Source organism: Procambarus clarkii, chromosome 16 (genome assembly GCF_040958095.1).
Source record: "Procambarus clarkii isolate CNS0578487 chromosome 16, FALCON_Pclarkii_2.0, whole genome shotgun sequence".
Lineage (NCBI taxonomy): Eukaryota > Metazoa > Arthropoda > Malacostraca > Decapoda > Cambaridae > Procambarus > Procambarus clarkii.
This window is the reverse complement of record NC_091165.1, coordinates 29,930,808-29,946,714: the sequence shown is the minus strand read 5'-3', so window position 1 is coordinate 29,946,714 and position 15,907 is coordinate 29,930,808. Positions and strand designations below refer to the sequence as shown.

At 40.9% G+C, this 15,907-nt stretch overlaps 2 protein-coding genes across 2 annotated transcripts; one reads left to right on the top strand and one right to left on the bottom strand.

The window, feature by feature from the left end:
- Nucleotides 1-13,171: 13,171 nt before the first annotated feature.
- LOC138365313 (coiled-coil domain-containing protein 1-like) lies at nucleotides 13,172-13,855 on the bottom strand. Its single transcript, XM_069325603.1, has one exon. The coding sequence runs from the start codon at nucleotides 13,853-13,855 to the stop codon at nucleotides 13,172-13,174; it is 684 nt and encodes a 227-aa protein (XP_069181704.1).
- A 176-nt stretch (nucleotides 13,856-14,031) lies between these two features.
- On the top strand, nucleotides 14,032-14,589 carry LOC138365312 (cuticle protein 38-like). The gene has a single exon (XM_069325602.1). The coding sequence runs from the start codon at nucleotides 14,032-14,034 to the stop codon at nucleotides 14,587-14,589; it is 558 nt and encodes a 185-aa protein (XP_069181703.1).
- The last annotated feature ends 1,318 nt before the right edge of the window (nucleotides 14,590-15,907 follow it).

Here is a 15,907-nt window from a genome sequence, read left to right as displayed (position 1 = left end):
TACAAGCTTTCCACTTTACAAAATCAATTTCAATTCACCTTATTCCAACGTCTCCTTCCTTTCCACCACTCCTCTTCTATTATTCATTCTTCCATCCCTATTCCTCCATCCCAACTGCAATTTGCCTTCTCAACTACATTCAATCCCTCATAAGGGCCAATTTACGTGAGACCTTTGCTTAGAAAAGTTGTCTGTGAGTACCAATTTCAACCAGTTTTTTTTAAATGGGTGAAAGACATGACAACCTCTATAGTAGACTTGATATGTGAGGAGCAGGTTACATTCTTCCAGGAGCGGAGCAGATGCCTTGGCCTCTGCTCATGTCTAGATGTCTCATAAAACTAGATGTCAAAAAAGATATATATATATATATATATATATATATATATATATATATATATATATATATATATATATATATATATATAGACGAGGTCAATAAAGAGGAGGCAAGGAAGAAGTGGGTTGGTCAATACTAGCCATCAAGAGCCATTCCACACGTCCATTCCGGGGTTCCAGAGCATAGCAACCCTTCCCTTCTCCCTTCTACTGATGGAAGAGAGGTGGGGGGAAGAATATTAGATTTTCCAGGATAAAGAGGGAGAGGTTGTAACGACGGGCACAAAGTCATATTCAAAAATGCATGTCCTTTCTAAGGTAACTATTAATATACTTGATTTTTCCATAGGATGATTTGACTGCACCTAATTTTTCAGGTATCATTAGACATAAATATCCTCTGGTATAGCAACTTACTTCCGATATCCCCTGGTGTAGCAAGTTACTTACGATATCCTCTGGTGCAGCAACTTACTTTCGATATCCCCTGGTGTAGCAAGTTACTCACGATATCCCCTGGTGTAGCAAGTTACTCACGATATCCCCTGGTGTAGCAAGTTACTCACGATATCCCCTGGTGTAGCCTGCTACTCTTGCAATAAACGAAACAAAATATGGGACACGAGTGAGAATGAAGAAGTTTATTGCCAATATTGGTCGGTAAAAAAGCATTTGTTGCGTTGTGTGGGATAGGCGTTCGAGCTTAGTGGGTGAGTAAGGGGTTTTGAGGGCCTTTACACTGCTGAGGGGAAGAGAAGCGTCCCTTTCCCCTCACATGCTCATGGAGATGCAAGTTGGACGGTGCAAAGTCGACCTGCCGTCTAGCAGTTTGGCGTCCGAGTCCCTATAGTCTCGGTGCTTTTGGCCCTTTTCCTTCTCTCAGTCCTTATATCCTGTCGTCATATCCATTTCATGTGCTATACACTGGCGTAGTGATTTATCCTGATTATTATCTTACCTTATCCGATCACACAACGGTTGGAGGAGAGACTTAATTAGATCTTACGATTCTAACCAGTGCTTTGAGAAACTATCGTAGGGAAGCGTACATGTGGGTGTAATTATGACTCTCAACAAAGACAGAGGCTGCGGAACTGATGGAGTAACCTCATCTTCCCTTGTTTCTTTAGCAACAGGGGAAGGGGCGGGCAGCAGTTACTTGCTGCTCCGTCAGGTGGATGCTTAGAGAACCTCACTAAATTATATTCATGTTAGTTTCAGATTGTTATTTCGTCTTCACGTTTACTTACTGAGTAACGGACTGAGTAACAGTCTGTTACTCAGACTGTTACTCAGTAACAGTCTGTCACTGAAGTAACAGTCTGTTACTCAGTGGGTAATGGCTCCTGAGATCACATACTTCATATATATAACTAGCTACCCTTCGTTTCTCTTCTCTTCATGCGCTAGATCTGTCTAAACTATTCCTCCTTCGTGTATGTACCTGCACATTTCCCCCTGCTCTCTTCTACACTTCCCCTCAGTCTCCTGGGAAATCTTTTCTTCCTGTTCCATTTATTTTCACTTATATATTTCATTGGTTTATTCGTTTATTTATTGATAGATCTCTCTTGTTACTCCTATTTTCAGACACTTTTTGTGACCAATTTCCCCCCTCAGCTTTTACATGTTTTAGGTTCTTATACTATACGTTCACTATCATGGCATTTTCCTTCTCTCTCACCCTCACCATCTCTCACTACACAATGCTCTCTTACCTCACATTCTTTCACAATCACCACATTTTCTCCTTCTTGCCATTACACATCTCTCACCACACAATGATCCTCTCCTCTCTCATTTTCACTCATAATCAACACATTTTTTTCCATATTAATATTCCTCACCACGAAAATCTCTCATGAATGCCTTCAAATGTCTCTCATTCCCTCATCTGCTTCACCATTTTCTCGTATGCCTCTTCCTGTCCTCATTATATGCGGCTAAATAATGCCTCGTCTCAATAAATCCTGGAATAATCATTATGCCGAGTTTACGTAAAGCACAATGGAAAGTTATTTTATCTTGTTTCGATTATAACTTCCGATTGGTCGACTAATCATGTCAATTATCGCGTTCAGGTTCGTCGACAAATCATGTCAAATATTGCGTTCAGGTTAGTCAAATAATCATGTCGAATGTCGTGTGCCGTTTTGTCGACTAATCATGTCGAATATCGCGTTCAGGTTCGTCGACAAATCATGTCAAATATTGCGTTCAGATTAGTCAAATAATCATGTCGAATGTCGTGTGCCGTTTTGTCGACTAATCATGTCGAATATCGCGTTCAGGTTTGTCGACAAATCATATCAAATATCGCGTTCAGGTTCGTCGACTAATTATGTCGAATTTCGCTTGTCGGTTCTCTCTATCATAGATGCAATTAGTATCTCTAGTGGTTTCTTTGAGATGCCTGAAGTTCACGGCATGGGCATTTGTGGAAGCAATAAACGCCTCCTTAAAGATCCGAAGCAACGATGAATGCCTCGTGCATGATTTGTCCGTGATAAATCCCTCGTGAATAAAACAAATAAAATATACGCATATTTATACACAATGTTGCGTAAACTGTATTTCCTAATAATTCACAATATCGTCCGGAAACATCGATGGATATCTGTATAAATCGTTGGATCTCTGATCTATATTCAGAATCTAACTTGTTAATAAAAGAGTAAGAGCGAAAAATATATTGAAATGTATTTTTGTGTACCATTTAACGAAAATATACAGTGACTCAGTATACATTAAACACATAAATTTTTCCTATGTAGAGCGGTTTTGCCAATTCAGCAATTGGGCAATCAGGGATAGAGTGTTCCAGACAGGGAACATTGCAGTGCCGAATCCTTACATGCAACTCTCAATTGAAGTCTTTCCTTGCGGTCTATTTGATTCCTCACTCTCAGCTCCGCCAATTATTTAACTTGTTCGTTGCTTTTAATTTAATTTTTAATTTTATAATATAGTTATGTGAATATAGTTGTGTAATTTACCGCGACCTGGAGCGTTAGGCAACAGGCTGGCAGATGCAATGTGCAACATAGCAAATAAGTCTCTAAAAATTTTCCATTTTGCAAACATGGGTACAAGATTTTTTTTTATAAATATGGGTACGTTTAACGCTTGTCAATCGCCTCAGAGAATTCCCATGCTATTCATAAGGGAACAAGGAGATGATGATGATGTTTCGTTAATATCAGCAGGCTGATGAGAGATTTCCCTTTACATGTTAAGTTATACCCAACTAACTTGTCCTAGAACACTACCCATCACACGGTTTACAACCATGCCTACGATTACTGCAGGGTGAATAGTTTATAGGTTCCCGTGGCTCGAACCCGGACGAAATGGCATGCGAGACATGATCCAGATTTCTACCACTGCGCCACAGAGATACTAATATTGAGCTCCAATTCCGCTCTAAAATCCTGTTTCACCGATTAGCACCACAGACGTGAGGTTGTTCCAAGCGTAGATAAGACACATATTTGAATACGTTTGAATGAGGATCAACAAGAACTGGGAAGGGATGGAAATTCCCACATATCCTCTGCTGTGCCTGAAGGGCGCCACACGCTATTGCTGTGAATGATCGTAAACAAGGATAACAGCCTTGTGAGAGGGGGCAGTTAACGCCATACTTCCGATGGCTGTGTTCAGTCGATCAAGCCGTATGCAGGTGAATTACCTGTTGAACCACCATACACAGAGGCTAGCCACCATAACACTCTCATAACTTGGCAGGAGATACGTTTTAGCGAGGGACTGCAAGAGAGAGAGAGAGAGAGAGAGAGAGAGAGAGAGAGAGAGAGAGAGAGAGAGAGAGAGAGAGAGAGAGAGAGAGAGAGAGAGAGAGAGAGAACCCTCTAGCATACCCTTTATAAATATCACATTAAGTTTCCGGACTATCCATTACGACTACTTTTTCTCTCTCAAAATCACTGGCGGCCAACTCGAAAAAATATAATATTCCTGGGAAGTCAAGGTTTTATGATCATTGAAAAACATTTGCAGAATTTTACTGTACCAATAAATTTGAAGTAAGTGTGATTTTATAGGAATTTTACGAGGGAGCAGTGCTGATATGGGCGTCAGGGAACATTAGTTACTTGCCCTAGATCTTATGCTCCTTTGGCTACCTCAGATCTTGATTTTCACCCTAGATCTTACGCTCCTTTGGCAATCCATAGATCTTGATATCTTTGTGCTATCCTAGATCTTACGTTTCTCCTGCTGCCCTAAGTCATACGCTGCTTGTGTTACAGGAGATCTTGCATTTCTAATGCCCCAAGAAGTCATACGCTGCTTGTGTTACAGGAGATCTTGCATTTCTAATGCCCCAAGAAGTCATACGCTGCTTGTGTTACAGGAGATCTTGCATTTCTAATGCCCCAAGAGGTCATACGTTCCTACCTACTCTTACACGCTTTCATTCAACTAGTGCGTGACTGCAACGATTCAAACTAATATTACTAGACAAATCTGATTCACAGTGAGAAATAATTATATATTTATCTATATATATGTATCGTAATTTATTACAAAAAAATTACACACAATATCTGTACTCAAAGAGAGAGTCTGTCTCTTTGCTCACAGAGGCCAGATGCTTGCCGCTAACCTACCCCAAATTTTCTGGTAGAATGATCTGAGCGAACAGGACGGACTTAGGCTGATCGGGGAAGGCCTAAGTTTAATACATTAGGAAATATAACCCTGAGACCCTTATCCCCAGGTGCGATTCTCAGGGTGAGTAATGAAATGTGGGTTGTGGTATCCGTAGACTATATCGCAGACTCTAAACCTATCCTGGTTACCGTAACCTGTGGCAGGTGGCTGCAGGTGACGGGTCTCCCAATCCTGAGCACTCCAGTTGCAAACTCTGTGAGCAGGAACTACGGCATGATCTCCCGCACTACATCACTGAATGCCCAGTTATTAGACCTTTCAGACCAGTTGGCATGAGGTACCTGGAGCTTTGCAATTACTTTATTCACTCTCGTATTCTTGAAGATATCCTCACAGTATACCCAAAATTTGCCAGTGCAGGCTATTAAACACATGGCTCTGTATGACTAACCATCCTGCGAGATGGGGACTTGTATTACCACCGCTACCTTATTCAATCTTGTGTTGTTGATATCCTCAAAATGCATCCGGAGTCTGCCAGTGCAGACCGCTTATCACATGCCTCTGTATGACTAACCATCCTGTGTGATGGGGATTTTTTAGCATCACCTAGTTAGCTTTTTTGACACACTGTACTCCACTTCATATAGTCTAGGGTAGCTGCACTAATGCAGATGTACCTAATATGTTAATAAAAAAAAATGAACTGAAAGAATGAACTACAACGATGAACTGAGGATGGGAGGGAGAGAGGGGAAGAGTGGGGGGAAAGGAAGGAGAAGAAAAAAGGAGGGAAGGTGAATAAGGAATGAGAGGGAGGGGTGAGAGAGAGAGAGAGAGAAAGATGGAGGGAGAGGAGGGAGAGGGAAATTGAATAACCTTCACCCTGAGAAAATATGTTCTTGCGGAAACTGCACTTAAGTAAGCTGCTTCGTGCGCTGAGAGAATGTTTGCCAGAGGAGGTTATCACTATAGACGCTTGCAGGACCAGAACCTTTCCGGAAAGTTTATGCATTCTGGAATTATTCTGGAAGTTGCACCCAGAAAACTTGTACAGAGAGAATGTGTAAGAAAGTTGCCGTGAGGCAGTGGTTTGTGGACTTGTTAATGAGCTCCAATTTCTGATGGTTATGTATTAGGGAAGTAATGTTTGTTTTGTGTGTGTGTGTGTGTGTACTCACCTAGTTGTGTTTGCGGGGGTTGAGCTCTGGCTCTTTGGTCCCGCCTCTCAACCGGCAATCAACAGGTGTACAGATTCCTGAGCCTATCGGGCTCTATCATATCTACACTTGAAACTGTGTATGGAGTCAGCCTCCACCACATCACTTCTTAATGCATTCCATTAGTCAACCACTCTGACACTAATAAAGTTCTTTCTAATATCTCTGTGGCTCATTTGGGCACTCAGTTTCCACCTGTGTCCCCTTGTGCGTGTTCCCCTTGTGTTAAATAGACTGTCTTTATCTACCCTATCAATTCCCTTCAGAATCTTGAATGTGGTGATCATGTCCCCCCTAACTCTTCTGTCTTCCAGAAGTGTACTCACCTAATTGTACTCACCTAATTGTGCTTGCGGGGGTTGAGCTCTGGCTCTTTTGTCCCGCCTCTCAACCGTCAATCAACTGGTGTACAGATTCCTGAGCCTACTGGGCTCTATCATATCTACATTTGAAACTGTGTATGGAGTCAGCCTCCACCACATCACTTCCTAGTGCATTCCATTTACTAACTATTCTGACACTGAAAAAGTTCTTTCTAACGTCTCTGTGGCTCATTTGGGTACTCAGCTTCCACCTGTGTCCCCTTGTTCGCATCCCACCAGTGTTGAATAGTTCATCCTTGTTTACCCGGTCGATTCCCCTGAGGATTTTGTAGGTTGTGATCATGTCCCCCCTTACTCTTCTGTCTTCCAGTGTCGTAAGGTGCATTTCCCGCAGCCTTTCCTCATAACTCATGCCTCTTAGTTCTGGGACTAGCTTAGTGGCATACCTCTGAATTTTTTCCAGCTTCGTCTTGTGTTTGACAAGGTACGGGCTCCATGCTGGGGCCGCATACTCCAGGATTGGTCTTACATAGGCTGTGTACAAGGTTCTGAATGATTCCTTACACAGGTTCCTGAAGGATGTTCTGATGTTAGCCAGCCTCGCATATGGCGCAGACGTTATTCTCTTTATGTGGGCTTCAGGAGACAGGTTTGGTGTGATATCAATTCCTAGATCTTTCTCTCTGTCCGTTTCATGAAGTACTTCATTTCCCATTCGATATCCTGTGTCTGGCTTCCTGTTTCCACCGTCTAGTTTAATGACCTTTCTCGGGTTGAACTTTAGTAGCCATTTGTTGGACCTTCCATTCAGTCTGTCTATGTCATCTTGTAGCCATCTACTATCATCCTCTGTTTTAATCCTCCTCATAATGTTTGCATTATCAGCAAACAATGAGAGGAACAATTCTATACCCTCTGGGAGATCATTTATATATATAAAAAACAGTATAGGTCCAAGGACTGAACCCTGCGGAACTCCACTGGTGATGTCTCGCCTAGTCCTCACCTCTCATAGTGACTCGCTGTCTTCTGTTGCTTATGTACTCCCTTATCCAAATGAGTATCTTCCTTTAAACTCCTGCCTACATATCCAGCTTTTTCACTAGCCTGTGTGTGTGAGTATGTATGTCTGCGCGCGCGCGTGTGCCTACATGCATATATTTGCTTCTCTTTCAGTGTTTCCAGGAATGAACTCCAGCTCCTAAGCCCCCGTTGCCTGGTTTAAAGGCTCCCTACACTCAGGTGTAGGGAGTCCTATACTATACTCATATGTATACACTATACACTCATATGTATACACTATGTATAATACTATACACTATATGTAGGGAGCCCTCCCTATACTCAGCTTACGCGTGAAGGTATGAGAGTAGTCTGCCTTTCACAAGCAATAAGTTGTTGATGATAACTTCCTGCTTATGAAATCGGCCTACAACACATAATACCCCTTATTCTCTGTCATTAACACAACCTTCCATTTGTCAAACAACTTCAGCCAAGCTCATTAAAACTCCTCTTTTTCTTTTCCAAACTTTGCGCTCCTCTCTAAACACAGTGAAGCATCCTCTGTTTACTTGCTCTATGCTAAACCACTCCGACTCATAGTCATTACCACGCATTTCCAGCAAGACTGACTAACACGTCGGAAACTTTAGCTGTCTCAGCTTGACATTAGTAACGTCTGTATAATTACATGCTAAGTGCATTAAGCGTTGTCAGCTTCCATGGTTCTTATACGTGCACTATATCAGGTATTATTCGGCAGGAATGACACCTTTGGTTAAAAGCTGCCCACAAAGATAGATATTACTCGTCTAAGGTTTTTTGGGGGGTTTCAAAGTTTACTGAAAATAGAGTTCAGGTACAGAAAAGGGGGGTATACCCATTGCTTGGGGTTCATTTTGGAGTTCTAATGCAACTGTTGTGGGATGCATCCGGGCAAACAGGTATACCCCGAAGCCCTCTGTTTACTTTTGATAAATAGGGTAGATAGCTAGGAGTTAGTAAACTGTTGTATTCATCTACAACTGACATCTTCTTGGTCCTGTGTTGTGAGACATCTTCCTGCATTGATAGACATGTTTATTCTCATGTATTGATAGACATGTTTATTCTGATGTATTGATAGACATGTTTATTCTGATGTATTGATAGACATGTTTATTCTTATGTATTGATAGACATGTTTATTCTTATGTATTAATAGACATCATCGTCATGTATTGCTGGTGGGAACAATATCCAAGATCAATACTAGTCAACGCCGGATCAATATCATCAACGGTTATTGTACGTTAAATTAACGTTGATCATGATGATTCAACGAGGACCCAATGCCAAGTGTGGATATTTGGGCCCCATTAGGTGTTTGACGTGAGGTCATGTCTTAATAGACATACATCAATCAGACAAACGGCATTCAGAAAGGCGGGGTCCAAGAGCTAACACCTCAATTCCCCCCCAGACACAAATAGTAAATACAAATATTAAATTACACACACACACACACACACACACACACACACACACACACACACACACACACACACACACACACACACACACACCATGACTTCCTCTCACGTCTCTATCTCTCCTTTCTCTCTCATTCTTTCCTCCTTCCTTCTCTACTCCCTCTCGCTGCTATCTCTCTCTTCCTTCTCCCTCTCTGCCCTCTCTCCCTCTCCCTCTCGCTTCAGGCTTTACTACCAATATATTCAGTACGAGTGTCGTCCTACGCCCTCCGCAACGATTATGTATGAAGTAAATATGTAACTAAAATGTTCCTCCCACTAATTATCGCTCGTAAAGCATCAGTACACTAACATGTATAATTTTCCGCCTCCCCCTCCCTCCCTCTTGCTGCTTTTGATGTTCTTCTCGGCTGAACAGATGCGGTGTTGTGGGTCCGGTAGAGCGCTGTTGTGAGACCTGGTAAGGTGAGGTGGATGTAAACACAGTCGTCACTGTAACTATCTTCACCACGCACACGACTGTTCATCGCTGTATCTATGTTCGCCACACACACAAACACGACTCTTCATCACTGTAACTATCTTCACCACACACACACACACGACTCCTCAACACAGTAACCATCACCACAACACACAACCCATCACGGGTAGTGGTGATCATGCAACACGTTCTCTTGAGTTGCCCCTTTGTAAAAAAGAAAAATCCAACCTTTTACCCGAACCTGAAGCGTATGAACCCAAACAATTCACCGAACCCATCGACTCCGAGAGCTTAGAAAACGAGACTGGTTCTGACTCCCCCCTCGTTACTTTCCTTGTTACGCTGCTCTAGTAACGTTGGTTATGATAACGTAAGGTAACGCAGCTATGAGAAGAAAGCGCTAAACGTAGCCTACCATCGATATATATATATATATATATATATATATATATATATATATATATATATATATATATATATATATATATATATATATATAATATATATATATATATATATATATATATATATATATATATATATATATATATATATATATATATATATATATATATGTAATAAACATTACGATAATTCGAATACTTCAGACGCGTCCGAAAGTTTGTCCACGTTTCCTTACACCTGATGGCTCTGTTCACCTAGAAGTAAATAGGTATCCAAGAGTTAGCTGTAAATTACATCCTGAAAAAGACCACCCCTAAGAAAGTAATTATCAAAAAGCAGGTCGGCGTTCGATTCCCAATGGCCAAAGTGGTTGGGCAAAGTTCCTTACTCCTTCTAACGGGACATTCATAAGCAAAACAGGCTGCCTGCTGCCTCGTCCCCTCACGGCATTGGGAAGTACATAAACACTCAGCTACTGTTGTTCTGAGTATATTTAATGCTTCTGTTGACCAGACCACACACTAGAAGTTGAAGGGACGACGACAATCGACTTGAGAATGGTCCAGGACGGACCGAAACGTCGTCAACCCTTCACTTTCTAGTCTGTGGTCTGGTCAACAAATAGCCACGTTATTGTGACTCCTCGTCTGCACTTAATTCCATCTATTACTCTTCAATAACTCAGGTAGAAATTAGACCAGAATGTAATGATTGTAAGCTGAAAATGATTTCTGTATGCAATTCTCAGTATTTCAGAAAGCTCAGTATTTCCCAAAGCATTATGCAATGACAGGTGTGAGGAATGGATTGACTTGCAACGAGGCGTGAGAGATGAACGCGAACATCATTATCTGATTTTCCTGTTTAATGCCCGAGCGACGAGCAGTGACTGATTGATTACTTACGTCTACTGATCATGCTAATTGATCAACTGGCTGAATGGAGCAGTTAACGAGCTGAATTCTATAGGCTGTGATTGCTGGACAAGAACCCATAGCAGCATTTGCTCGAGAATTTAAACTTAGACTTGAATTCAAAGTTCCACAAGTACATTATTTTTTTTAGGGGGGGGGGGGGGGGGCAAAAAAATTATGTAATTAAAAATACAGAATATATAGTTGCAATTTTTAGAACTATATTGAGATACTTATGCAAATTAAAAGCTATCTAAGTTGGGGCAGGCTTTTCCTCCCTAAGCTTCTTAACTTCCCATATTCCAATGCTGGGATACCCTTCTCTTCCCTACCTCCCTTCAACACTTTCCAATCCCCATCTCCCCCTCCCCAATCCCCACCTCCAAACTAGACACGATGATGACAAGGTGACTATGAAAATGATTGATATAATTAAGAATTTGAACATAGTGTTTAGCAATTTTTTTTATCAATGCTCGATAAAATTATTAACTAAAGATTTGGCTTAATTACAAATACATAATCCAGTGTGATTTAAAATGGATGAATGGGAGGGTAAATTTTTTTTTTTACGAAAAATCAGTAAAAATTCAACCAATTTTTAAAGAATTTGTGAAACCGTTTGCTATTTTTTACCTGATGAAAGATGTATATATTTTTAATTCAAGTGTGTGTAAAATGGAACAATTATAATTTTTATTGTTGCTTTGATCAGTAATAAAACGACAACTTTATTAACGTAATCAATGTAATTCAGTCAAGCTACATCCCATTCTTGATATGTTCCAGCTTTTAATAACAAAAACTTTGTTTTCCAATAGTGATATCAAAGTGATATCAAAGGTGAGGCAAATTTCCCTACTCTCGTATACAGACTTGATATGTTGATCGTTAGTCTGACAATCTTACACCCGTCTGTGTGTGTGTGTGTGTGTGTGTGTGTGTTTGTGTGTGTGTGTGTGTGTGTGTGTGTGTGTGTGTGTGTATGTGTGTGTGTGTGTGTGTGTGCATAGGCCCGAGACGTAGCTCCTGGCTCTCGTCTTTCCAACTCACGACGACATATTTCCTCTGTCTGTTTTAAAACTCAGGACAGACACAATTCAATTCGCATAATGAATATATTAGGAGCTGCCTCGTAGGGGGACAAAAGATCCTCTATAGTTTTCTTGTTTCTTAAAGTTACATTCTTAGATCCAGATGTTCTCCCTGGCTCGTCTGTGCCTTTGACGTCGTATTACACATTGCATTTCCTCTATAATCATGTCAGTATTCAGAGGTAAAACTCATCCTTGTTAAGCGATATTAAATTAATATGCACGAGGACACTATCAACACCACACACTATCTACACCATACACTGTCAACACTCAACCCGTTCTCGCAAATTTAATAAGTCAATATTGAGTTATTAGTTGCGTGCATAGGTGACATACTAAACATAATAGTTTCCCTTGAAAAGCTTCATAGAAAACACCGACCTTACCTAACCTACTTAGTATGTTAAAATAAGCATCTTATAGCTTCGTAATTACAATTGTTACTTAACCTATTATAGGTATAGGTTAGGTAATAATTGTAATTACGAAGCAATAAGATGCTTATCTTAACATACTAAGTAGGTTAGGTAAGGTCGGTGTTTTCTATGAAGCTTTTCCAGGGAAACTATTATGTTAAGTATGTCACCTATGCACATATTTAATAAGTCAATATTGACTTATTAAATTTGCGAGAACGGGTTGCAACACCACACACTATCAACACCACACACTATCAACACCATACACTTCGCTTGGCTACAACATGTGCTTGCAACATAAGTAAATGTTTTTGTCAAGTTAATTAATTTTGCAGATAAATTATGTATAAATGACGGAAACAAATAGTTTATTAAGCTGAACGGCTTCCAGCTGTGTCGCAGTCCGTTGTTCAGGGGAATATTATATATATATATATATATATATATATATATATATATATATATATATATATATATATATATATATATATATATATATATATATATACATATATATAGAAAGGTATGTATATATACCCCGGTTTCTCGGTGCATATACACTGAAAGTTTACTTTACTCCTGGCCAGAGTTCATGGGTAAAGTATACTTATTGGTTGATCAGTAAACTAGTATAGTGACCCTATTAGGGCCCCCAAAGGTTGATAGATCTTATGCCCGATATCAAACTAAACAGGTGTTGTTATATGTAGCTAGTAATATATGTAACTAGTAGTATATATAGCTAGTAGTATATGAAGCTACAAGTATATGCAGCTAGGAGATATATGTAGCTAGTAGTATATGGGTGGACATATATTTTAAAAGTCGTGCTTCTTCATATATTTTTATGAAGTGACGATAATATTAGGACTTTGTATTTTTATTATATCTTAATGCTGAGGTTCGTTCCCTCCACGTGTCGTCTACTGTGTTGTCTACTGTGTCGTCTACTGTGTCGTCTACTGTGTCGTCTATTGTGTTGTCTATTGTGTTTACTGTGTCGTCTACTGTGTCGTCTACTGTGTCGTCTACTGTGTCGTCTACTGTGTCGTCTACTGTGTCGTCTACTGTGTCGTCTACTGTTTTGTCTACTGTGTCGTCTATTGTGTTGTCTATTGTGTTTACTGTGTCGTCTACTGTGTCGTCTACTGTGTCGTCTACTGTGTCGTCTACTGTGTCGTCTACTGTGTCGTCTACTGTGTCGTCTACTGTGTCGTCTACTGTGTCGTCTACTGTGTCGTCTACTGTTTTGTCTACTGTGTCGTCTACTGTGTCGTCTACTGTGTCGTCTATTGTGTCGTCTACTGTGTCGTCTACTGTGTCGTCTACTGTGTCGTCTACTGTGTTGTCTACTGTTTTGTCTACTGTTTTGTCTACTGTTTTGTCTACTGTGTCGTCTACTGTGTCGTCTACAGTGTCGTCTACTGTGTCGTCTACTGTGTCGTCTACTGTGTCGTCTACTGTGTCGTCTACTGTGTTGTCTACTGTGTCGTCTACTGTGTCGTCTACTGTGTCGTCTACTGTGTCGTCTACTCCAGTGCCCGACATTAACTCATGCAATGCTCCCTCACATCGCCGTCACCAAGTTGTTGTGTACTATGCTCCTGTCGAGTACTATGCTCCTGTAGTGTACTATGCCCCTGTCGTGTACTATGCTCCTGTAGTGTACTATGCTCCTGTAGTGTACTATGCTCCTGTCGAGTACTATGCTCCTGTAGTGTACTATGCCTCCTATAGTGTACTATGCTCCTGTCGAGTACTATGCTCCTGTAGTGTACTATGCTCCTGTAGTGTACTATGCTCCTGTAGAGTACTATGCTCCTGTCGAGTACTATGCTCCTGTAGTGTACTATGCTCCTGTCGAGTACTATGCTCCTGTAGTGTACTATGCTCCTGTAGTGTACTATGCTCCTGTAGTGTACTATGCTCCTGTCGAGTACTATGCTCCTGTAGTGTACTATGCTCCTGTAGTGTACTATGCTCCTGTAGTGTACTATGCTCCTGTCGAGTACTATGCTCCTGTAGTGTACTATGCTCCTGTCGAGTACTATGCTCCTGTAGTGTACTATGCTCCTGTAGTGTACAATGCTCCTGTAGTGTACTATGCTCCTGTCGAGTACTATGCTCCTGTAGTGTACTATGCTCCTGTAGTGTACAATGCTCCTGTAGTGTACTATGCTCCTGTCGAGTACTATGCTCTTGTAGTGTACTATGCTCCTGTCGTGTACTATGCTCCTGCCGTGTTTTCGAGGCGGTGTTTATTTCTCCACGAAGCTGTGTGATATATTGTTGGCCTCGTCGTCTGTCATATTCCCAGGACTTCCTCGTTCATATATTTTTCACCCCCCCCCCCCGGATCTGACTGTCTCTCTCTCTCTCTCTCTCTCTCTCTCTCTCTCTCTCTCTCTCTCTCTCTCTCTCTCTCTCTCTCTCTCTGTCTCTCTCTCTCTCTCTCTCTGCAGTACATTCATACATAAATTATATTTAAAAATATTGTAAACAAAACAAGAAACACAGAGGGCAACAATCCTGTTGTCTTAAAATATAAACGAGAACTCGGCCTTGTGTGTTTCTGTATGTATGTATGTACATATGTATGTATGTATGTATGTATGTATGTATGTATGTATGTATGTACTCACCTATTTGTGTCTGCAGGATCAAGCATTGACTCCTGGACCCCCGCCTTTCGAGCCCATCAGTTGTTTACAGCAATGATGTATGAATGTATGTATGTATGAATGCATGTATGTATGAATGTATGTACGTATGTTTGAGTAAATGCGAATTAAAAATCATGTATCGTGCGTAGGGTGTTCCTCCTTGTTTCCTGTATACACCCCATTAAATGGGTGTATAACACCACTGGACCGGTACACTTCCACCCTGTGTCCCCAGCCTGTAAACTGCACAGGACCTTGGACTTTGTCTTCATTCACCTCCTCCATTACCTCGGTGGAAGAGATTGATGGTCTACCTTAGAGTGGAGGGAAGTGGACATTTTTATCATGCAATCTGTTGCGTCAGTTCAATAAAAATTGTCTTGTTCCTACCCCCTGTGACCTGCGGCATGACACGCTCCACGATGATGCTGTCATGTTCTCACTCTATCTTCACTGTAGGCGACAGTAATACAGTGTCATGTTATCACTCTATCTTCACTGTAGGCGATAGTGATACACTGTCATGTTCTCACTCTATCTTCACTGTAGGTGATAGTGATAAACTGTCATGTTCTCACTCTATCTTCACTGTAGGCGATAGTGATACACTGTCATGTTCTCACTCTATCTTCACTGTAGGTGACAGTGATACAGTGTCATGTTATCACTCTATCGTCATCGTAGGCTACACAGTCATGTTCCCACGCTGTCATCAACAACACCACAGGTTTCCACAGAAATATCAGCATGTTTCCACAGCATCGTCATCAGACAACACAATGTTCTTCTGTTCTTCAAAACTTCTTCTGGCATTCTGTCACGATTTGATCTCACTTGAGAACGTATCACTCTCAGTATTTTATTACTTCTCATTTCCGTAACATACATATATATAATCTATTCAATTTAACATGGCTGAGTGTTTATAACATTTACC

What these genes read in the sequence shown, in the direction of transcription:
- LOC138365313 (XM_069325603.1), bottom strand. Translation starts at nt 13,855, where the DNA reads ATGTCGGGCACTGGAGTAGACGACACAGTAGACGACACAGTAGACGAC.
- LOC138365312 (XM_069325602.1), top strand. Translation starts at nt 14,032, where the DNA reads ATGCCTCCTATAGTGTACTATGCTCCTGTCGAGTACTATGCTCCTGTA.